Consider the following 22,826-nt stretch of genomic DNA (forward strand, 5'->3'; position numbering starts at 1 on the left):
CATACCAGAGTTCCTCTTTCTTCAAGCCCATCTCGATCTTGTAGCGCCAAGTTTGATAATTATCATTCGTCAGCCCTGACACGGCTACAAGAAACGAATCCATCCTGATTTTTCTTGTGTTCGATTACCCGTTCGAACATGATTCCCTTGCAATATGCACAATACTATTTACCAATCACTAAACCACGATACATTTTAGGCAACTGTGCCCCTAACCTGTTATCATTTTAAAGCTTAGCAAGAAGTTCGCATATGCGCACAAGATCAGTAACTACGACTGCTATGTTCAGATGGTAATGCTCAACTACTAATTCGTCTTTGATTCAATGTCGTTTATATAGTAGAGATTGTTTATGACTTGAACAGGTTTATCTACTATAATTCAATTACCCACAATCTGACCATGGAGATAAGCAATTTTCCTTGAAAAAAGTACCACTATTTTTCCGGACGAACGATGCGTTTCAATCACTATCACAAACCTTCAGCAATTTTATGATCTATTTGATAAAAACTAGAGCAATTATCATTAAGATAACGCTTTTACTACGTAATAAGATTATCACACTGGTCACTGTGGTGAAGTCACTGGATTGTTAAAATAAGGTTTTTGCACTCAGTTTGACATAATAGTGCCTCTTGGTAGTGTGACAAGCCAGGACACCTGGGAAACATCGATTCTCCTGAGCTGCTTTCTGCTATCAACCTATACGCCACCACCAGAGCACTTCGTTCACGCGACATGATCTCCTTAGCTGATCATCGTACACGTTTTGGAGGTTTGTCCCCGCTTATCACTATGTGTCGCCAATTTAACTCAATATGTGATCTCTTCGGGCCGGGCATCACACGTGCTCAGTTTGTCAACCGTCTCCGGAACTCCCGCAGCCATTAATAATTCCTTATCTGTGACGTGAAACGTGTAACTATACTGTAATTGTAATCAACCGAGTACCAAAATTCGAGGGGGCTACACAGTCTGTCGAATCAATGAATAAAATAAAAAAAAAATAAAAAATAAAGTCCGATCTGAGCCCGATTAACTCGGTTGTGTTATCTTGAAAATTTTTTATCGACATTTCCTTATCTATGCGTTTAAAATTATGCTTCACTCCCAAGAGATAAACTTTATTTCATGGAATGAAATCTATCCAGTGAGTCAAAAACTACTGACATCTGTGTTTGGCTCATATAAAAAGGCATCGAACCTTAAATTTCGCATCACACATTGCGCATACCTGGTATTGTCAACATGAGGTGAGTTGGATCAGTGAAAAGAACAACATGTTCTATCCCTAATTGTCTTTCAACCCCAGCTACACAGCATTCCAGCAACAGGTTCTACAACGTCACAATGAGCTTCGAGCCAAACACTCCGCTGTGCCATTAGTTTTGGATCCCGCAATATGCCAATACGCCCAACAATGGGCCAACGTAAGTATTCCGTAATCCCAGAATCAGTCATTCCAACGTGTTCTTATGAAACATGAATCCTGATCCTGATTTCAGACGCTAGCAAGCAGGAATGTGATGCAGCATCGGACCAACGGAAAGTACGGAGAAAATCTTTATGCACAATTTGGGAGCACATGTATCACCGCTTCGAAACCAACGAATTCTTGGTACAATGAAATCAAATACTATCGGTTTGGTGCATCGCAACCACACAACTTTAGCCAGGTTGGCCACTTTACTGCACTAGTATGGAAAAAGTCTCGTAGACTTGGCGTTGGAATTGCGTCTAGAGGGTCGAACGTTTATGTCGTATGTAATTACGACCCACCGGGTAATTTTATGGGGCAATACCATCTAAACGTTTCGAGAAGCTGAAGGAGCGTGGAACAAATCAAGGGGAAGGTGTACAATAAATGCTTAGAAAACATAACATCGGAAAATGTTACTCCCGCCGTAATTTAGGTCTACTCTACTTTGCGGGGGCAGTCTGAAAGGACTCATAGAAGTGGAAAATTATTTTGAGGTAATTCAGATCGGATGTTGCAGATCTTGACGACCAGTTCGCACAACTTCTGCCGGCGGAAGAGACAGAGTTGGTGCAGGAGTCGGAGGAATAGGACGGTCAAAAAGGGCGTCAAAAGGAACCCCTTTTTTTCGCCAAAGTAGCGGCGATGTCGTACTCAGGAGTACACCAAAAAGCGAGGATCCATATGAATGAAATGCGGAAAGTTTTATCAAAAACATACCACATAGCAATTCTTATGCTCTATGGCTAAATTTCTTTTTAAAGTCCTTCTATTCTAAAGAACTGATATTCAAACCTCGCCCTTTCTTCATGATAACGCTTTACTCATCTCTGAATAAGGTATACATTCTTAGGATTCCATTAACATCAAACCGGAACTATGTCATTTTCATTTAAAATTTTTTTTCAATTCGCCAAATCGCGCGGTGATGTTGTAAATTATGAATGGAGACAGAGATAAACATAATAGTGCATTTTACTCTAGACATCCACGTGGAGCAGTATGGAGCGCGAACTGCTACTTGAATCCTGGCGTTTGTTCAAAGCTTGCTGGGATTTTGGTATTGAACGAAGGAAAATGCAGTAACAAAATGTTAACAATTGATTACAGATTCGACTCGGTACCGCAGCATTCTGCATCTTTTGTGATATTGATAGCTGTAAAAACGGCACTATTTCGACAGTTAAAAACACATCAAATTACCATTATCGTTACCGTTCGATTTGTTTTATTTCCTTTCGCTACTCCCACAATGACTTACATTCCCATTGTTCCGTAAAATTATTTTCAGTTCTGCCCACTTTTCACGGATGTAATGTACAAGTGCAATTACAAAGGGAAAATCGTTTCTTGATCGTTTGCACACTTCATGGATCGGTTTTTAAATGGCTGGATTCAAGCTCCAGTATACTAACAGAAAAGTTACCGTGCTTTTAAACAAAAACAAAAAAAACATACGAGATACAAAATAAAGAAAGGAAAACTAGCTCTTATTACTACTACGGAGTGATCTCGAATGTAGTGTGTCGCGCTTTGCTCGGTACCGGAAATGCCCGCTTGTGAGAAAACCAGGCACCGGGCTTGGTATTGGGAGACAATAAAATATGTCCTATAGCTTTCGACCTTGATTGGAAATTATTTTGTTCGCCTGTAGCGTCCTTAACATGTATTTCTGATGACCCAAAGGGTGCAAAAGAAAAACAGAGAAACTCAGTCCTGTTTCGGTCATATTGTGCTAAACATAACTACTCAGACAGAAGAAGACAGAAAAATCTGTCCCCCTTCAATAGATAAGAGCTATTAGCATACAATCACACATACACACACACACATACACATTCGCGTTCATCAGTCATGCACAAAAATGGTGGCCACTCCTTACACATCATCGGCCACTTGGTAGTCGTGGATTGTCCCGACGAAGCGGGTTAGTTTAACCGCTTTACAGCTCGTCATGCTCACCATCGGCGTCAACTTCCTCCTCCTCCGCATCGGCACCGCCGGCACCGGCCTCGTACGCTGCATCGTCCACGAATTCCTCCTGCTCGGGTTTCTCGTCCAGCGATACGCCCAACGTTTGGCGCATCATGCGTTCGATGCTGTCGGCAAAATCGGCCGTTTCGGGCAGCTGGAAGCCGGACCGGAGGGTGGCCGTGTTGAACATTAGCACAGCCATATCCTTCGCTACGATATCGTCCGAGTCGGCCTCGACACGGCGCAACAGTTCGCGCATCAGCGGATGGCGTGGGTTGATTTCGAGCGTCTTCTTCTGGTTCAGGTAATACATGCGCTGCGGATCGTCCGTCTTCTGGTGCGCGTTGGCCAGCGCCAGTCGCTCCATGTTACCCGTCCAGCCGAACATCGACGCCACGAGGGCACAGGGCGAGTTAGCCAACCGTTCCGAGAGCTGTGCCTTCGCAATCTTGTCCTTCAGAGCGACGTCGTTCAACCACTTGAGCAGCGGCTCGTACTCGGTCTTCAGCTCGTCGAAGCGGGCCTTCGATTCTTCCGACTCGTCCAGCGTGAAGCCTTCCTTCGCGACGTTCTGGAAGCGCTTGCCATCGAACTCGGGCAGAGCGGAAATACTGTACTCATCGACGGCTTCCACCAGGAACAGCACCTCGTAGCCACGGGTCAGCAGACGTTCGACGAACGGCGACTTTTCGATTTCGCTGCGGCTCGGGCCGGCAATGAAGTAGATGCTCTCCTGCTTCGGCTTCATGCGCGATACGTAGTCCGACAGGCTGGTGAACTCCTTGTCCTTCGTCGAGGACGACTGGAAGCGAAGCAACTTCGCCAACCGGGACCGGTTGCTCGGGTCTTCCATGATTCCGAGCTTGATGTTAGTGGAGTACTCCTTCCAGAACTTTTCGTACTGCTCCTTATCGATCTTCTTGATCATGTCCAGAGCCTTGCGGACGAGCTTCTTCTTGATCACCTTGATCAGCTTGTGCTGCTGGAGCGTTTCACGCGACACGTTCAATGGCAAATCGTCCGAGTCGACCACACCGCGAATGAAGCTCAGATAGTTTGGCATCATATCGTTGAACTCGTCCGTAATGAACACACGCCGCACGTACAGCTTGATGTTGTCCGCCTTGGTGCCGTACTTGTTGAAGCTCTCCGAGGGCTGGACCTTCGGGACGAACAGGAGCGACTTGAACGTAACCTCGCCCTCGGCGATAAAGTGCGTATGCGTCAGCGGATCGGACGTGTCCTTCGTGAGACTTTTGTAGAACTCGGTGTACTCATCGTCCGTGACCTCGCTGACCTTGCGCGTCCAGATCGGTTTGCTGTCGTTCATAATCTCCCAGTTCCAGACCGTTTTCTTCACCTTCTTCGTCTTCGGTTTGTCACTTTCGGACGCATCCTCCTCCTCGACCTTCGCATCTTCCTCCTCGTCGGCACTGTCCTCCTTGGCCTCGGGCTTCTCGGTGGCTTCCTCCTCGACGGCCACCTCCTCTTCCACCTCCTTGCTCGTCCACATGTAGATCGGGAAGTTGATGAACTGCGAGTACTTCTTGATCAGCTGCTTCACCGTGTCGTCCTCGAGGAAGTCGAGTGCCTCCTCCTTCAGGTGGAGCGACACCTGCGAACCACGTTCAAGAGTGTTGCCGCGCGGATCCTCCACGATGCTGAAGCTGGCAGCATCCGACTCCCAGATGTACTGCTTGTCATCGTTGTGCTTCGTCGTAACGACGACCCGATCGGCAACCAGGAAAGCGGAGTAGAAACCGACACCGAACTGACCGATCATATCATTCACATCCTGACCGCTCTCCGACTTCGATTCCTGCATCTTGGTAAGGAAATCGGCCGTGCCGGACTTGGCGATCGTGCCGAGGTTGTTTACCAGATCCTGCTTCGTCATACCGATACCGGTATCGATGATGTGCAGCACCTTGCCCTCCTTGTCGGCCTTAATCTTTACCTCCAGGTTACGGTTGGTGTCCAGCACGGACGGATTGGTAAGCGAGAGCAGACGAATCTTGTCCAGGGCGTCGGACGCGTTGGAGATCAACTCACGTAGGAAAATCTCCTTGTTCCGGTACAGCGAGTTGATGATGAGCTTCATCATGCGGTTCACCTCCGCCTGGAAGGTGAACTTTTCCGACTTCTCCCGTAGCTCTTTGATCTGCGCCACGTTCAACCCATCCAGTTTGATCGCTTCCTCCTCACGCTTCACCGCTTCGGCATCCGTTCGTGAACCTTCTTTAGAAGCACCGAGATTGTTGTCCACCAGGGGCAACGTATCATCATCGTCGGCCTCCGCACGCACCTGGTTTATTCCTGCGGATTGGGAAAACCCCCAATAAGGACCACGTCACACCAATCGCTCCACGATGTGAACCATTCTTGAACATTCGCAAATGGCCACGTACACGATGGCGAACATTGTCCGCCGAATGTTGGCTTTTTGCTCCACTTACCTGAAATCAGGAATACACCCACGACCAGAAGTAGCAAGTACTTCATGCTGACGGTGCACTGTTTTTATTCACCAAACAATTACCAAATAAACGGGACTTCCTTTCGACGGGCGGGTGGAAAGAAGGCAGATTGCCTTGGCAAACTTGCTTCTTCGAGTGGTCAACGAGCGAATAAACTAAAGCCAGTTAAACTCGCAGAGTAATAAATGCCGCTGCGCTGAGTCGAGTTTATGTTGTAGCTAGAGGATTTCCTACCGGCAAGCTTGATGTCGTCTCGCTTTTTCGCACGATGCTTGACGAGTGACGTCATTAGGCCAGCCCATCGGTACAGTGTTTCGTATGGGCTAAACTAGACGACGTGGGCTTTCGAGAATATCTGGCGTTTTCTGATTGGTCCACATGACTTTTGTGCAGGGTTGGTATCAAGCCTTAATAATAATTGTCGCAATGCAAATTTTCTAGAACCTACAAGAATTTACTCAAAAACGATAGCATTTTGGGATATAAAATTAATGAAAAAGAAGCTCTTTTTTGCTGTGTACGGTTCATAGCAAAAAATGTTAATCGTAATGGTTGTTAGAGGCACATTATCTTTTGTTAAGCTAGAACACCGAGAACACAATTGTTCATTATGTTGAATGAAACATTCAATAAATTATCATTCTATACTAAGTTTATTTCAGTGGCACCTTGGATCAATATGAATAATTCAAACCAATCATTCAAAAGTGAACAAATACGTTGTTTTCCAAAAAAAAAAGATTTGTTTACATGTACAATTTGTGTTTATCATTTACAGCGGCCCAAGGTAAAATTATGCAGCGGCACAGCAGAACAGCTGATTGTCAAAAAACAGTTATGCAAAAGTTTAGCGGTGCGTTGATTTCAGTATATTATTTAAGTGCAGATTGAATGAATTCTAAAATGCTTCGAAGAACATTTCATAAACTCTGCCTGCCAGGTGGCTTCGTGTCCGCTGGTTTATTGCCATTTACCGCCAACGATCATGATCAGATAAAAATCGACACCAAAACCGTACAGAGTATGTACGAGGATGCACCGGGCGACAAACAAACCGGCATGGAACGGCTAAACATGATGTTCAAAATTGAGTAATATAGAAACACCCAACCATACTTAGTTGAAGCAGTATTTAAACTGATCCTTTTTTTGTAGCGAATTCGGACGTGTGTCGAGTGAACTCAATTCCATCTACCAGGCTGGGTTTCTTGGCTTCCTGTTCGGTGCATGCTATGGCGGTTTTGTGAACTCGCGCGTCGCTTACATGAACTTCATGGAACGAAACCAAGCCACGGCGTTTCAGTCCAGCTTTGAAGCAAAAAAGAAGCTTCAGGATCAGGTGACCGTAAACTTCGCCAAAGGAGCGTTTCGATGGGGCTGGCGGTTGGCCCTGTTCACCACAAGCTACGTGTAAGTCGGGTTCGCTTCGTCCTAGTATCTCCTTGGAACGTACCTTATTGGCATATTATTCTCTGCTTTCTTTTTAGCGGCATCCAAACAGTCATTTCCGTGTACCGGGGGAAATCATCCCTGTACGAGTATCTGGCCGCCGGTGGCGTCACAGGCGCAATGTACAAATTCAGCATGGGCCTCCGGGGCATGGCTTCGGGTGGTTTGGTCGGGCTGGCTCTCGGTGGTGTGGCTGGTGGCCTTTCGCTCGGGATAATGCGTGCGACCGGTACTACAATGGAGGAGGTTCGCTTCTGGCAGTACAAGTGGCAAACGAACCGCGACCAGGTGATCAGGGACTCGATGAAAACCCAATCGGACGCCGAAGAGGAACCGTTACTAACGCACCACCACAACAAGTTTGGTACCACGAACATCGATCTGGAGGCAATTGAAGCTGAAAAACGAAAAATTCAACTCGCCGTAGAACGCGAAACGCTCATGAGCAAACTCGATCAGGAGGAACCGATCCCAAAACAAATAGAAAAACATTAGCAAGCAATTAAAACCATGTTTAATTTGTTTCGTTTCTTTCGAAATACCAAACAAACTACGCGTGTAGTAGGAGTAGTACAGAAGTTTATTTGAAACAGAACGAATCAAGGGATTGTTGTAAAAGAAGAAATGACACAAAAAATAGAACAAATCAAGTGCAGTTTAACAAACAGGTCACAATCGTCCTCCTTAACTTATTGTCTTCATGTCGGGTAGGGATTTGGATTTCATTAGCTTCTTTTTGGCTTGCTGCTGTTCGTGCTTGAGTCGCAACTGAAGCAGGACCGCGGCACCGCAGGCGTCAGCTAGTCGGATATTGGTTGAATTGACAGTAAGGGAATAAAGGGGGAAAGACAAAAAAAAAACAGTTTAGTCTAGTAGTAGGAACCAGATTATTCTGCCATCGGTAAAGGATCTATGAAAATGGACGTAAAAATCAAACGCGCGGTGTGTTGTACATAGAAGAGAAAGTGGAAAAACAACATCTTAGCAAGTGGCATATTATTTTTGAACAAATATTGACAAGGACATATGGAAAAGTTTGAGAAAATAACTCATCACGGTTATTATCCGGTTTTATTTACAGTAAAACATAATAACTGAATCTATCTACAATAGATATTAAGGTTTCTTCTGCTATGCAAATTAAAGGAAGAAATTGGGAACCTAATCGGATGAGAATATGACGAATTGTTAGTAGTGGTGCTAAAACATTAAAAAACATAAACTATTAAAAATAGAACCCTAGATATCATAAATTACCGAAGAAGGGATCGTGAACTATTTCTAATAGGTGTTTGGAAATTATAAAACGAGATATTGAAGAAATTGAATGATGCGGATAAGTTGGACGAGCGATATTTTTAAATGACTGGACCTAAGGAGGAGGAAAGTCGTTCTTCATTCACTCTTAAGTATGTTTAAACAGAAAAGAAAAATAAAGCGTTCACTACAACTTTGTGTACTCTAACGAAGCACCGTGTAAAGGATATTAAGTAACTTATTTGCTTCTGGATCCATGGAACATAGTGCCTCCGAACCACGGCACACTAGATCGCTGGGATTATGAACAGAGAAACTTTGATTGTTGAAAGGAAAATACGGTCGAACTTGTTTCACAGACAGCCGTTAGATGGTAGAATGAAAGTTTTCTTAGTTCATTCGTAATTTGCGTTTGATCACAAAGAAAAGCAAAATACCCTGCTGATGGCGGTCTTGGTATGTAACGGTTAGTCCAGTATTCGAATTCAATTTATATGTGTGTTCAGTGTACTCGAATTGTTATAAATTTAACTAAAAACAGAAAACAATCAACGAAACAAACGAAACAGGTTCGTTCTTGTGTAGTGAATGATGGGACGATTTATTCCGGTTTTATATGCATGCACATGACCCAACATATGCTCCAGTGTCGGTTTTGTTTGATCATTTTGATTGCTGTCTGTTTGTTCATAAAGTTGTTGTCAAGCTATCTTTTTTTAAAGTAGGTTTGGAATCATCTGTCTGGGGTGTGGGTTTTAAATGTTTCGAAACTTCGTCGGTGTCAAGAACGTTGATTTAGCCTTTCCGTTGGTTGCACCTTTTCGATTGCCCTCGGTGTTCTGCCATCCCGCTCAGGGCGCCCGATAGTAGATATTTAAGTCTACGGATCATATAAGTATGTACTTATATAGCCATTCACCATTCACCATTCACTCGTAATCCCATTCTCTCTCTCTCTCTCTCTCTCTCTCTCTCTTCTTTTTCTCTTTCTCTATTACTTGCGCACTATCACTCTCTAATTGAAACATCTTGGTTCCAGTGTACTAATGCCACTGTCCACGGAAGTACAAGCAACAGTGTAACATAAGGAAAACTAAACCGAAGCGGGAAAGGTTGTACTAAGGAGTCGGGTTTAGGGCAGGATGGAAAGGCTGCAGGAGAAAAGCAGGAGCTCACACAAACAAAACTAAGAGAAAACAAAAAAGAAAAACGACGAACTAAACGAACAAAGTCTGTACGATATACCAACAAAAATTATGTACGAATAAATTTCACTTTATCACAAGTGTGCTTTTCTTGTATCACAGAAGAAGGAAACTAGGTTGTACACCAACGCACAGCGAGCAGCATCTGTCTGCCAAGAGCAACCGGTCGAGGTAAACGAACCAACGGAAAAGGGCAAATACATATTTTCATTCATACGACACTTGCGGTACAAGAAAAATAAAGTAAGTGATCACGACAAGCACGAGAAATGAGTGGTACGTAAAACAAAACCTAACGTTATTATCGGAAAACGATCCAGTATTGTTAACGTCTTTCCGTTCGTCTGTTTGTGTCATTGCAGTCGGTATCGAAAATGAGGATGGTGAACGAGATACAAATGGATTGATCGCATCAACTGCCCTTATCTGATCGCGCAACAGTGCTTTGCTTTTGTGATTACAGTTTAGAACCAACATATGGTTTTTTTGGTATGACTATTTGAATTTGTATTCCGCCACCTGACGTGCCGGTTTGCGATTTGTATTAAGTAAACCATTGCCTGAAAGAAATGTACGTCCTTAAAAGGTATTCTACACTTTTTAACTGTACTGGTTTGCTCTTCTTCGTATTTGCCATTTTTGTAAGTATATGTATGCCGAAAAATAAATGTTAACAATTAAGATAGTATATTCTTAAGTACACCACAACCAGACGCCTCTATCTCCTATCTATGCTTTCCTACCGCTGCGCTGAAGTGTTCCGAGTATGTTTAACTTAAGAATACCCGGCTGAAAGTATCGTAAGTAATGTTGCGGCTTTTCGTTTTTGTTCTTGTTGCTCTGTAATTTACTTAAAACCGATAACATTTCTTTGAAGGATCAGCGAGATTTAAATCTCCTATTACTCACTGTCTTAGTTGAGATCCCAAAGAATGCTTATCGGATGTTGTCGGAACACGACCTCTTGTTTGCAGGGTTTTGCATTTTCTCATACCTCATATTGTTGGTGAATGTTTTTTTGTAGTGCCAGTATTATCTTATGTACTTCAATCGTATTCTTTAAGGGCACTAATTCATCATTTCTCCAATGGTCTGGTGTGTGTTGCCGGTGGAAAGAAATAAACGAATAAAACACTTTTTTTTCGCAAAGCATCCTTCTATAAGCCATCAGTTTCCTTCTGCTGCTAACTATGTCTCGCGCGCACGCCATGATTAATTAGTTTGTCACCGGAAGCTGCCAAAATAATTTCAGTTGGGCCAACGATTGGGCCAAGTTTCCTTCCCAAGGTACCCCCATTTAAGTTACCTCTTGGCCATTTTGCGTGTTCAGTTCAGTTCAATGTTCAACCGGGAGGGTGTATTTTGCAAAGGGGCTCGGCTACTTCGTGTAACAGAAAAAGTAAAAGAAATAAAAATAGAAAATTTGATGCCAAGCGTGCCGTACGTAAGCTGTTTACTCTAGCAACACTGGGACGATGTTGTCCGATCAACCGATTTCATTCATTCAACATTGGACGACTTTTTCATCAATTAACCCTCTCCTGTTTATAAAATTAAACCTGTCTTTCAAGCGACCATGTCAGAAGTAAACTATTGATGCATTATAAACCACGGTCGATGGTTGCAAGCGGCCACGATAAAGTGCACTTGGCTTGATCTGCTCGATGCCAAGGGTTTCTTTCCCTTTATTCTTTATCTGCGCGGAGGTTTCGCCTACGTGATCAGTTGATTTCTATTATTAATCCGATCTCGCCTTTCCGTCATCCCCCATTGTTTACGATCGAAAGCAATGCGAATCGGGTACGGGTGAAAGCATTTTAGGTGAAAAAATTCTCGCCTTCAGCTAGGCGAAGAAATTTGATAAAACATTTTAAAATGATTTTCTACTCAGTGCCAAACTCTTCCCCGCGATAAACTGTCCAATGTCTGCTGTGTGTGTTATTTGCGTTCCAGTCGTAATCATAATGTTTAATAGTATAACACGCTCACGGTATGCTTTTATATCCTATTCAGTCGAGTATAGTGTATCAAAGAGTCGCTTCTCTTCCGAGGCATTCCATTTTCATCTTGTTTTGTTTTCCCTTGGTTTTTGTTAAGTGTTGCTTTCGTTCAATCGTCCGTTCATGGGTAGCGATTCGATTTCGACTTTGACTAAGTTTAATTGCGTACGTAGTTATGTCAATCGACTGCGCGAGCTTTTTTATCATCTTCAGTTACTTTTTTCTGTCTCCATATCATCCCGGGTTTGATGAGTTTTACACGTGTTTGTTTTTTCACTTATTAAAGAAGGCACATCATGTTTCTTTATCAGTACACTGAAAAGTCGGTTAGTAATCGGGCGTTTTAGTACAAAGTCGTTGATCGTGTTTTTTACTGCATAGTTATCCTTGCCTCTCTGTACTTTGCTTAATGTCTCTTGCTGTCCCTCAAGTCACTTTCGTTTTTGGGTTGCGTACTAAAATGACCACACAAGAAAATTGGTGGGCGGAGGGCAAAAACGGAAAGATGATGTGAGTGAGCAAAATCAAAGCAAAAAATAAATTGCTTCCGGTTCATTGCAGTTCAAGCTCTTTTCCTAATTTGTGTTACTGTCCTCTAATTCATATCATTATGATACATGCTCTGCGTAAAGTAATGAGCGCAACGAACAAAACTATGCACACGTGTTGCAAAGTCAGCATATCGGCGGGGAAGTGTGTGGGTGGATGTACATCAGTTCAAAGATAGCAACCAATGTATACGTTGTTTATGGCCATGTTTTTTCCCCCATTTTGCTTAGTAATAGCATTCACATTTAAAAATTATAATAACATGTAAAACAACCAACTTCCGAGCACGGCGAGCACATACAAGACAAATACGCAGCATAGATTAGAATCTTTCTGGCTTCTAGAACGTGCTACTGCCGTCACCACCACCACCACCACCGTTCCTTGGGGGAAGCGGGGACTGTCGTTTGGTGACGAAGCAGCAAGTGCGTATACGACAGAAGAAAAAGAAAAACAGATGTAAGGAAAACTGTCTGCGCGCAAAAATTCAGATGAGCACTTCCGCGATCGCTCTAAACTCCCCAACAGCAGGCCATAATGGTGGCTACTGGGCCGAGGAGTTGTCCACCGATGGGGATGACGAGCGGGATGATGCAGTATGTCCTAATGATAAAGACGAGGGTGATGATGCCGATGCAGATGCCGGTTGAGTAGAGTGACCTGGAACAGTTGACAACGGTGATGCGGATGGTGGATGACCGCGAGTGTCTGCCGCTGCTGCAGCTGCTGCTGCTCCACCGGTTGCCATCTCCACCAGTGAGTCCATCGAACGGACCGAGATCGAGTCCTGCGAGGTAAGGCTAGGGTTTTTGAACATACTTAGCGAGTCGCGCGCCAGTTGGCCGAGATGGCTCAGCACCAGCACCGTGTCGGACGATACCGACGTCTGGCCACTGACAACACTAGCACCGCTCGGTGTAGGCGAAGGAACCATCATCGTGGTCGGTATGTCACCGCCAGCACTTGTACCGCTACCGATGCTAATTCCACTGCTGTTGCTCGTCGTGCTGCCTCCAAGCAGGCTGTTCGGTCCGCTCTGGTGGTGCCCACCGGTACCAAAGTACTGCCCACCAACTCCGGCAAGGCTGGCATTGTTGCCATACTTGTTCGTCAGCGTTTCGATGTCGTCCTCCGATTCGTCGTAATCACCACCGAGCTGAAAGATGACCTTCGTGTGGGGGGCGGCAGCTGGAGTTACGATGGCAGGCGTTGCTAGATTTGAGGCCGCCAGCACCACCGCCTCCCCGCTAGGCACAACCGCCGTTAGCAGCTTATGGGTGATGGTGTTTTCCGGTGAAATGTTCTCCTTCATCTCCACCTTTAGCTGCGGAGGCATGTTCTCCGCACTCTGCTGCTGATGCTGGACCGAGGTACCGGTCGTATGCAGCTGGTTCTGCAGCGGTTGCAGCTGTTGTGGCGTCAAAGTTGTTTCGGGTGACACATTTTCCTTCAGCCGCTGGACTTCCTCCTTCTTCACACTGCTGCTAGTGGTAGATGACGAAGTGGTGGCGGTGGCGGTGGTGGTGGTGGGACTGGTACTATTACTACCGGCACCGCCACTTCCATGTGCCCAGTGAAACAATCCACCCATGGGACTTTCCTTCCGCGACGGTGGTTGTGAACCTCCCGACGAGGCAGACGACTCTGTCGCGTGTGGTGGTGGACTGGCCGACGATGCCTTGCTAGAGCTGGAGAACGGGTTGTGAAAGATGCTGAGAAGCTTTTCGATCGCCGGTGGATACCCGCTGCCACCACCGCTGGGCGTTGGAGTGCTGCCTCCACTTGAGCCAGAATCGCTGTGTTTACTTCCACCCCCACCGGTACCTCCCCCCACACCACCGAGTATCCAGGAGGTCTTTCGTACACGGGGTGCTTTCTCGCCAGCAGGTTGAACCTTCGCCGGCTCCCGGTCGAGGCTTTGAACAGACGTGAGGGTACTTTCGTTGGAGTTGCTTGCCAAATGGGCTGCCGCCTTTACGTTCGCCGCGATAGGCGGTGCTGCGTGATGGGCGACGGGGGCTGCATGCTGCTTGATTCCAGCTGCCGCTGGTCCTTGCTGCGCCCAGTTTACAGTGACAGTGCCCGTGAGGGACGAGTTGGAGGACGCGGACAGATCGTGCACATCGTACAGTGACTCTTGCGAGCTGGCCGTATTCAGCTGTGCACCGATACTCGACGTCGACAAACTGGCGATTGGTGGTTGCTGGCCTGCTCCTTCAAGCGCGGCAGCAGTTTGTTTCCCCGCCAGATGATATCCACCACCACCGCCGGCACCACCACTCGCACTCGGTATGAGCGTACTTTCCTCTTCTTGCGGTCGAGACGTTTGTGAAGGGACGATCGAAAACGACGAGCAAGACGACCCACCCCCGGAGGGAGGTGGCGAGCTGACCACCAGATCGAAGCTTTCATCCGTCGAGCTGATGGAGGTGCTGATAAAGTGTGGATTGTCGATCGAATCGATGCTACTGCTACTGATCGACGAGCAGCAACTGTCATCGAGTACACCGCCGCCACCACTACCACCACCCGACATGAAACGCTTTACTTCCAGATCCGGACTTTCGATGCTGGTCGAGGACAACACGGAATCGTGCAGGGTGCTGCTGTTGCTGCTACTGCTATGGTGTTGCTGTAGATGGTGATGAGACGACGACGACGACGAATGGCGCACTTTCGTGGGAGGATGGGCGGAGATGTACTGGGTTTGTTGTTGTGGTTGCTGTTGCTGCTGCTGTTGCAGGTGTATCGATGTCTGTGGACCTGCTGTGTTCTTCGTAAGTTGATGGAACATTACAAGGGATGGATGTGGTTGTGGTTGTTGTAGCTGCTGCTGCTGTATGGTAATCGGTGTATTGCTGCCCGGCCTACACATTGTGACAAAGTGGTAGCCTGGAGGGGTGTGTTGCTGCGCGAATGGCGCAAGTGGCGGTAGTTGTTGGAACGGCGGCTGTGAGAGTATCTGTGGCTGGAGTGGCATTGATTGGTTCACAAGTGTGGGCCCGACCAGTGTGGGCACAACCATCGTGGGTGATGGACCCATCGGTGGTGCCGCCATTAGTGGTGTGGGTTGAATGGACGTGCTAAAGGTCGTGTTGCTGGGCATTACGACAGGCAAAAGAGGCGGCGGAGGGACCGGTGAAGGAGTCATCGGTCGAACGCCCATCGTTGTGGGTACGCCCGCCAGCGGTGACAGTGGTGAAGGGAAGGATGATAGTGTCGGTGCGGAGCTGCACACCGGACGCCGGTGGACAGCCATCGCGGATGAGCCAACGCTCCCCGCCATCGAAGGTGACACCGAAGGGGATGATTTGCTGCTGCTCATGGGTAAACTGATGGTGCTGCCACTGTTACGATTGTTAGCACTCTTGAGGTCCGGTTCCGCCACCGTCACCACCCTGAAGCGCGAGTTCGAGGGAAAGAAGAGTGTCGGCGAGCTGCCGGTGGAGGACGGTGACGGGGATCCGGACGGGTTAGCACCTCCGGTACCACCACCCGATGCAGCGTCGGTTACTCGCGACACGTGGAACCGATTGCGCGACGGGCTCGGCACCGGCGATGCAATGGGCGAGGGGATGGGACTGGGCAATGGCGATCGTAAACGACCACCACCGGTGGTGGTGCCCGGTGGCGTCTTTTTGCACCCACTTGGATCGAGCAGGTGCTGCTTGTCCGCGCCCGAGATGGCACTTGGTGACGTCTTGATCGATGGGCAGGTGAGGGAGATCTTCCGGGAGCTGAGATAGTTTGCTCGGGCGCGCTTCACCGACGCGTTGATCGGTTCGCTCGGTTCCGGTGGGTTTTTGTTTCGCTCGCACTGTGCCCGGATGTTATTCACCAGCCGGCTGTACTCCGATCCGACGCCATCCATTGAGGTATCCTGAGAATGGAAATTTAATCGATTATTAACAGGAGCAGAGTATGGCTTCGACAGTGAGGCATGTGCTGCCGTTGGATAATTTAGCTATGGAAAATCACACAATCTAAAAAGAATCTTACCTTGACCCTTCGAGGGGTATCGTCCAAATCGATTCGGGTAACTGATTTGTTCGACTTCATGGCCTCGTTGAGAGCCTCCAGACCCGCCTTTTGAATGTTGTTGTTCCTCAAATCAATCCGCTGCAATGATGCGTTGCCCCCGAACTCGATCACCTCTGCCATCGCCTTCGCACCCTTGTCCGACAGGTGCGCACCCTGCAGGCCCAGGTTGGTAAGGCTTCCGTTCGCCTTCAGGGCGGCCCCAATACCGGCGACAAAGTTATTGCACAGCAGGTTGCTGCCCACGTTCAGCGTATCCAGGGTGCTGGTTTTTTCGAGCAGTCGTGAAAAATGGCGCATCGAATTGCGCGTAATTTCGTTGTTCCACAGTACCAGCACCTGTAGGCCGGTCGGCGCGGTCGAAGCCTGATCGCCACCGGTAGATTCACGGTTCCCGTTCGATTGCTGCTGTCGCTCGAGCGTTCCGTTCTTAGCGGCAAACTTGGACTCGATGATCTTGAGGCTCGACTTCGAGTCGTTCGAATCGATCGACGTCTCGCTGTTCAGGCTCTCCGAGCTGAACGACCGTTCGTTCGGAAAGCTGCTCGGTGCAGTTGTCATGAACGGACTGCTGCTCTCGAAGTCCGACTCATCGCCACCGACCGAGTCTAGCGAGCGTGACAGCGGAACGCTATCCTTGATCTCCACTTCCACTATGCGCACTCCAACGGCGCTGCCACCGCCTTCGACCGTGTTATCGCTACTGCTCGAATGACTTCGATCTTTCTTCGGCGCTTGGATAGGCACCGACGAAAGCGATGGCGACTGCTCCCTTTCATCACTACTAATGGCACTTTTTCTCACCCGGACTGGCGGTGCTATCGTCGTCTGCGGAGCGTTCTGTTCCTTCGCAGGGACCTCCTTCACTGGTTGCTCATCCTCCTCCGCTTCGACGGCAGTCTCAAGCTGATCCGCATCCACTTTCTTCGATTTTTCAATCAACAACTGCAGCTCATCTTTCTTCAGCGGTGCTGCCACTGCCGCGGAGCCGGTTGCTCGCTCTATCTCCTCAACATCCTCCTCCTCCTCACAAACCGCCGGTATGCCAAGGTCGACGAAGAGGTTCTCCTGCGAGATCTGCAAATTACTACCATCGTCGTCGTAATCAGCGCACAGCTCCGGAGCATCCTCCTCCATCATTGCCACTTTGGGCATCGGTTGCCTTGCGATGCTGCTGCTGTTCGTATCGTGCTTTGGTTTTTGCTCTGATTCAACGCCTTTGCCACCGTCTTTGGTGGTGATATCCATGGCTACCGATGCTTCAAACTCGCTCAGCACACTATCCTGCTTAGCCAGCCGGGCCTTTTTCGGTGCCTGTGGTACCGGGCTGTCCGACGATGGCGTCTCCAGACTCAACAGTAGCTCCAAACTCTCATCCTCCAGCGTGGTGGCGGCAACCGTCTGTTCGCTTTGTACTATTTCCTCCATGCCAGTGGTGCTCGGCACTTCCGTCGGGCGTTCGCCAACGACGACGACGGACGACAGCAGCAGCGCTTCCTCCTCGGCCGTCACCATCCCACCAGCCGTCGGCCGTTCCACCGTGGCGGGCTTTTCTCTATCACTAGTTTGTAGACTTACGCTATTGTTTGTACTCGTTTGCACTAGATTCACGTTTGGTGGAGCAACCGCATCGGCGGGCGGTGTCGGCGGGGAAGGCGCTGGTGGTGCCGCGGTGTCATTCGCTTTCGATTCAATGCCCACCCCGTGCTGGTTTATCGTATACATTGTCGCCGTTTTACCGGCCTCGCTGATCTGCGCCGTTTCCATCATCTCGCTCCGGTCGGTTCGGTCCGCGGGATCACCGGTGGGAGTCGTGACCGCGGGGAGCGCCGGAGTCGACGGTGGCGTCACCGGAGGCGTGAGGGTGATGGCGGACGGTGTGCAGCGCATGTCGTCGTCGCTACTGACCACCTGATGCGGCGCGGTCGCGATCGCAATGGGCTCGCTGGATCGTATCCGCTGTGGGAAATAGTTCTTTACACCGTTGTTGATGCTGTTCAAGCTGCTCGACAGGTCGGAAAAATTAAGGTCGCTTTTACGTTTCTTCTCCTGCATGTCCTTGAAGTAGATCGATTGCTCGACGATCGCAGTAACGATATGGTCGACGCCTTTATCCTGTCGTCAACACGCGGAAGAGAATGCACAACATAAGTAAAATCTTGACTAAACGAAGGGGGTGAAAGAAAACCGATCCGTGCTTACCCCGATCCTGTTGTTCGAAATGTCTATCAGCTGAATGTAATAGTTCGAACGCAGCAGATTCGCTATCTGCTGGGCGTCCTCGCAGCTCAGCTGATTGTGCGCCAACCAGAGCTCCCGTAATACTGTGTTCCGTTTCAGCATCGTGCAGAGCGACGCGATCGGTTGCTGGCTCAGCACGCAGTGCTCCAGCTTGAGCGTGTGTATGGCGGAGGTGTTGAGCGCTTTCGCGAGGTTCGTGGCCTGGTAGTCCGATATCGTGGGTCCACGCGTGATCAGCACATTCAGCGCCTGGCTCTTCTTGAGCATGTTGATGCACGCCGTCCAGCTCTTGCTCGACAGCTGCAGGTTGTCGGAAATATCGAGCTCGTTCGCCGCCTCGTAGTACTCAATGATGTCGAACATCACGCTCGCCGTTACGTCGTCCAGCCCGCTGTGCGAGAGGTCAATGCACCGGTACTGCACGTGCTTGAATATTTCCTCCAGCGCCTCGCACGCACCATAGCTGAGCTGCTGGTCTTTCAGCGAGAGCAATGGTACGCGACCCTTGCTGTTATCGATCGACTTTAGGTGCTCCAAGACATTCTTCAGTGGTAGGGTGCAGTGCCGCTTACAAGAGCTACGGTACAGCTCGAGTAACTCCGATGATTCACAGACCGATACTGCAGAGTAGAACAACATAATCTTTTATGTAAATAACTTCAAACCCATTTATTTTAGACGATATGTGAGTAAATCTTGTTGAAAAAATGAAACCAGTCACGTGACGGCTTGAAGCCATAGATATGTGTTTTTTTACCTGGTCTAGGACCGGTACTAACGAAAAAATCTTATTTGCTCTAGCAATGAAACTCGTTTAAAATGTATCTTGAATTTTTTGCATCCCACTTTTTGTCCAAGTTTGATGATTCGCTTCTAATTTATAAACAACTTCGAAATTTTCGTAACAATTTTGAGTAGACAGAAGAAAAACACTATGCTGTGGAAAGAAACGAATACTTACTACAAGCCCAGGGGTTAACAGGGTCCAGGTAGCCGGTAATGAGCTGCGCATCCTTTGGAAAGGACACCCGTCGTCGGGGCTCGTTGGTCGCCACCGCGGTCGCCGCTGCCTCTGCTCCTGCTGGCCCCGTCACTGCCGCTCCGGTCATAAATCCCATTCTGTGCGATTTCTTAAGGCTGCTGTGCAAAATGGGCGACGTGCTTCGACTGCTGCCACTACTAGCCGCTACTGCTGCTACTGCTGTGCCTGCAGCACTCTTTGGTAGGACGGCTACGACTGCCGCGGTTAAGGAGGTTGATCCGGGCGCAACCACCGACGGCGATACCGACGAGGAGGAGGAGGAGGAGGTGAGGGAACCAGCCGCATCGGCCTGAGACAGTTCCTCGGCTAGCGTTAGTGGCCGTGAGTTCGAAGGAGCGTGCGTGCCGTCGTCTCGATCGCCACCGTCATCCTCTACGACTACCGCCAAATGCGTCGCGGTCGAAGGATGCATTGATATCAACGGATTAGCCTCGGTGCCGATGGCGGTCGATTGGTGAGGGCTTCGTGATGATGGTGCCTGCACCTCGGTGCTCTTACTGCGTTGGCCTTCGACGACGCCGACAACAAAGGAGTGTCCTTTAGGCGAACTATCACATAACTGTCGATCGGCCATCGATGGTGCTGCTTGCTGGGCTTCTGCCAGCGCTTGCTGTGGCACCGTGGCGCTGGGTGACGACTCCGAGGGCGACGACGACGGCGGGGAGGACGAACGGGACGATGGGAGGGTGGCAGCGGTTACTGAGGTGGTGGACGACGAGGACGATCCGTCCCCCAGAGGCCCCGCCGCTGGTGGTGCCCTGCTACACGAAGGCGACGATAACGATGTTCCTTCGCCACCATCACCAACACCGACGGCGACAACGATAGCACTACTACTTGCGGTGCTAATGGTGTTATTTTCCTCGGCCACTTCACCCACCGTTGGTGCTGTCACTGTCATCGACGACAGACCGACACCCTCATCGTTGTCGTTGTCGTCGTGGTCTGCCGCTTCCGACGCCTTCGCGTGCACTTGCTGCTCCTCCTGTTTGCTGTGGTCCATCGTTTCGGGCAAGATTTGTACTCTGTCTAATGGTGCCGCCGGTGCGGCTTCATGTGTTACCAATACCGTCCCGCTACTGAGCTCGGCATTGGGCAATGTGACACTGCTGCTGGTGCTGCTGCTGCCTTCGCCTTGCCCGGGTGCTATTTCGGTTGCAGTAGACGTCCGGACGCCTTCCTCCTTTTCGATGCGCAACGACGAATCATTGTCACAGGCGGTGCCAACCTTAACCTTACCACCGCTATCGATGTCACCGCTCTCGATCTCTTCCTTCTTGTGTCCGGTACTACAGTTGGTGTTGTTGTTGTTGTTGTTGTTGTTGAAGCGGTCATTATTGTTGATACTGCTGCTGCTGGTGTTGGTACTATTGCTGCTTCCACTGGTGCTGCTGGTGGTATCAGTACTGCTACTATTGCTACAACTGCTACTGTCAGCCTGTTCATCTTCGTTGTCCTCGTCGGGCATCGGGTTATTATTGGCGGCTGCCAGCACGGTCGCCGTCGGCAGGCCGCTGTCGGCTAAAGCAACTACTTCCTTAGCCGCATCTGTCCCCGCTCCTGGTGACGAACTTGTAGACGAACTCGAACTTGTCGATTGCTGGGGAATTGCGGTATCCGCCGTTAACTCTTGCTCTCGTACCACATCCGTCTTGGTGGTGGTGGTGTCGTTGTCTGTGATCTCTGCAGAAGCCATCCTTTTGTTCAAGCTGTCCAACACTTCGTCATCGATGGCGGCAGTGGCACTGGTGACGACCGGTTGGTCATCTTTCTCGGAGGCGGAGGCCGTCACGTTTCCGACCGTTGTGCACTGGGCCAGCAGTGTGTGGTCCGTCGTTTCCAGCACCCCATCATCGCAGCTAGCAGAAGCAAATGTCATCGCCCGAGCACTGGCAGCTCCGTCTTCCTCGGCGGTGCCGAGCATCGACGATGGTATGCTTGCCGCCATCGACGATCGCTGGTAACGCTCTTCTTGCCGTGCGACAACATGCTGATGATCGCTAGCGAGAGTGGCATCCGGCTGTTGGCGTTCACCGATCGGTTGCTCATTTGGTCGCTGCCCTACATCACGCGGTGGCTGGGATTCGCTGCTGTGAAGGTCCGCTGCTTCCGCCGTAGTTTCATCGACCTCGTCCGTGCTGCTGTTTTTCGAAATCGATGATGCCGTCGGCGATACGGTGGATGTCGGTGACGAGGCGGAGGATGGTGAAATGAGTAATGCCACTACCGTCGCCGTATCCTGTTGGTGCGTTTGCTGCTGATTCTGCGCTGCCTGTTGTGGTGATTGTTCCGTTGCATCTATATTCATTTTCCCAATACCTTTTCCACACCGTCTGCCGGATTATAGGGTTTTGTGATGGACTAGTAAGGGAAGGTGAGTGTAGAGACGAGGAGGGGATGTTAAAGGATAGTTGGTATTCGATAATTTCACTATGAATCCGTGCTTTATCACACCAGCACCAGTATGTTCTGCTTTTGATTCTGTGTTCTCTTTTTCTTCCCTTTAAGTTTTACTTTCACAGTAGTTTGTGGTTTATATCACTTTTAGTAAACCAAGTAGGCAGGCAAATCTTCACTCGGGTATTTTACAAATCCTTGTTTTTCGTACTTTTCTTAGCATTCCTTTCCGTGCCCGTCCTAGTTTTCACACGCTTTAACAGATCGCAACGCCGCAGGATAATCTTAGTAACCAGAACCGGCTAAATATAAACCACCGATCATCTGTTCTGCTGAAGTCTGCCGTTTTTATGAATTGTTTTTTTTACTTCATATATTGTTGATGATGTTTTTTTTCCTTTTAGCCCGAGCTCGGCTCAGGCAACACCGGTCTTCCGTGTTTGTGGTGGCGAGTTTTTCTATCTTTTTTTTTTTGTTTTTTTTTTTTTGGTTAACTTAATATTCGTTTTCCGCCGAATTCAAAGCGTACTAGATCCCTTTCTCTACTGCCCTGCTTGTTCACTGTTTTTGCTCTCTCGACGATTGTGTATCACGATTTGTTTCGGCAGCTTCCTCTGCGTTGGTGTTTTTTTTTTGAATGTTTATTTTATTCCCAGATACCTCTCGCCTTTCGCTTCCCGCGTTTACACGGTATCTGGTGCTACTAAGTACGGTAA

At 48.5% G+C, this 22,826-nt stretch overlaps 4 protein-coding genes across 4 annotated transcripts; 2 read left to right on the forward strand and 2 right to left on the reverse strand.

Annotated features, from left to right (window-relative positions):
* The first annotated feature begins 1,252 nt into the window (after window positions 1–1,252).
* On the forward strand, window positions 1,253–1,830 carry LOC131284039 (Golgi-associated plant pathogenesis-related protein 1-like). Its single transcript, XM_058312894.1, has 3 exons — window positions 1,253–1,257; window positions 1,317–1,434; window positions 1,510–1,830. The coding sequence occupies exons 1-3, from the start codon at window positions 1,253–1,255 to the stop codon at window positions 1,828–1,830; spliced, it is 444 nt and encodes a 147-aa protein (XP_058168877.1).
* Window positions 1,831–3,310: 1,480 nt separating this feature from the next.
* Window positions 3,311–6,064, reverse strand: LOC131288801 (endoplasmin). Its single transcript, XM_058317977.1, has 2 exons — window positions 5,912–6,064; window positions 3,311–5,771 (listed from the first exon to the last, which is right to left on the reverse strand). The coding sequence occupies exons 1-2, from the start codon at window positions 5,955–5,957 to the stop codon at window positions 3,424–3,426; spliced, it is 2,394 nt and encodes a 797-aa protein (XP_058173960.1). The 5' UTR covers window positions 5,958–6,064; the 3' UTR covers window positions 3,311–3,423.
* Window positions 6,065–6,775: 711 nt separating this feature from the next.
* Window positions 6,776–8,600, forward strand: LOC131287045 (RPII140-upstream gene protein). Its single transcript, XM_058316060.1, has 3 exons — window positions 6,776–7,023; window positions 7,088–7,342; window positions 7,420–8,600. Exons 1-3 carry the CDS (start codon window positions 6,824–6,826, stop codon window positions 7,874–7,876), a joined length of 912 nt encoding a protein of 303 aa, XP_058172043.1. The 5' UTR covers window positions 6,776–6,823; the 3' UTR covers window positions 7,877–8,600.
* Window positions 8,601–12,936: 4,336 nt separating this feature from the next.
* LOC131284040 (mucin-5AC) lies at window positions 12,937–22,563 on the reverse strand. The gene is made up of 6 exons (XM_058312895.1): window positions 19,633–22,563; window positions 18,633–19,291; window positions 17,325–18,545; window positions 16,392–17,291; window positions 13,909–16,272; window positions 12,937–13,863 (listed from the first exon to the last, which is right to left on the reverse strand). The coding sequence occupies exons 1-6, from the start codon at window positions 22,019–22,021 to the stop codon at window positions 12,937–12,939; spliced, it is 8,460 nt and encodes a 2,819-aa protein (XP_058168878.1). The 5' UTR covers window positions 22,022–22,563.
* Between the last annotated feature and the right edge of the window lie 263 nt (window positions 22,564–22,826).

This window comes from Anopheles ziemanni, chromosome 3 (genome assembly GCF_943734765.1).
Source record: "Anopheles ziemanni chromosome 3, idAnoZiCoDA_A2_x.2, whole genome shotgun sequence".
NCBI lineage: Eukaryota > Metazoa > Arthropoda > Insecta > Diptera > Culicidae > Anopheles > Anopheles ziemanni.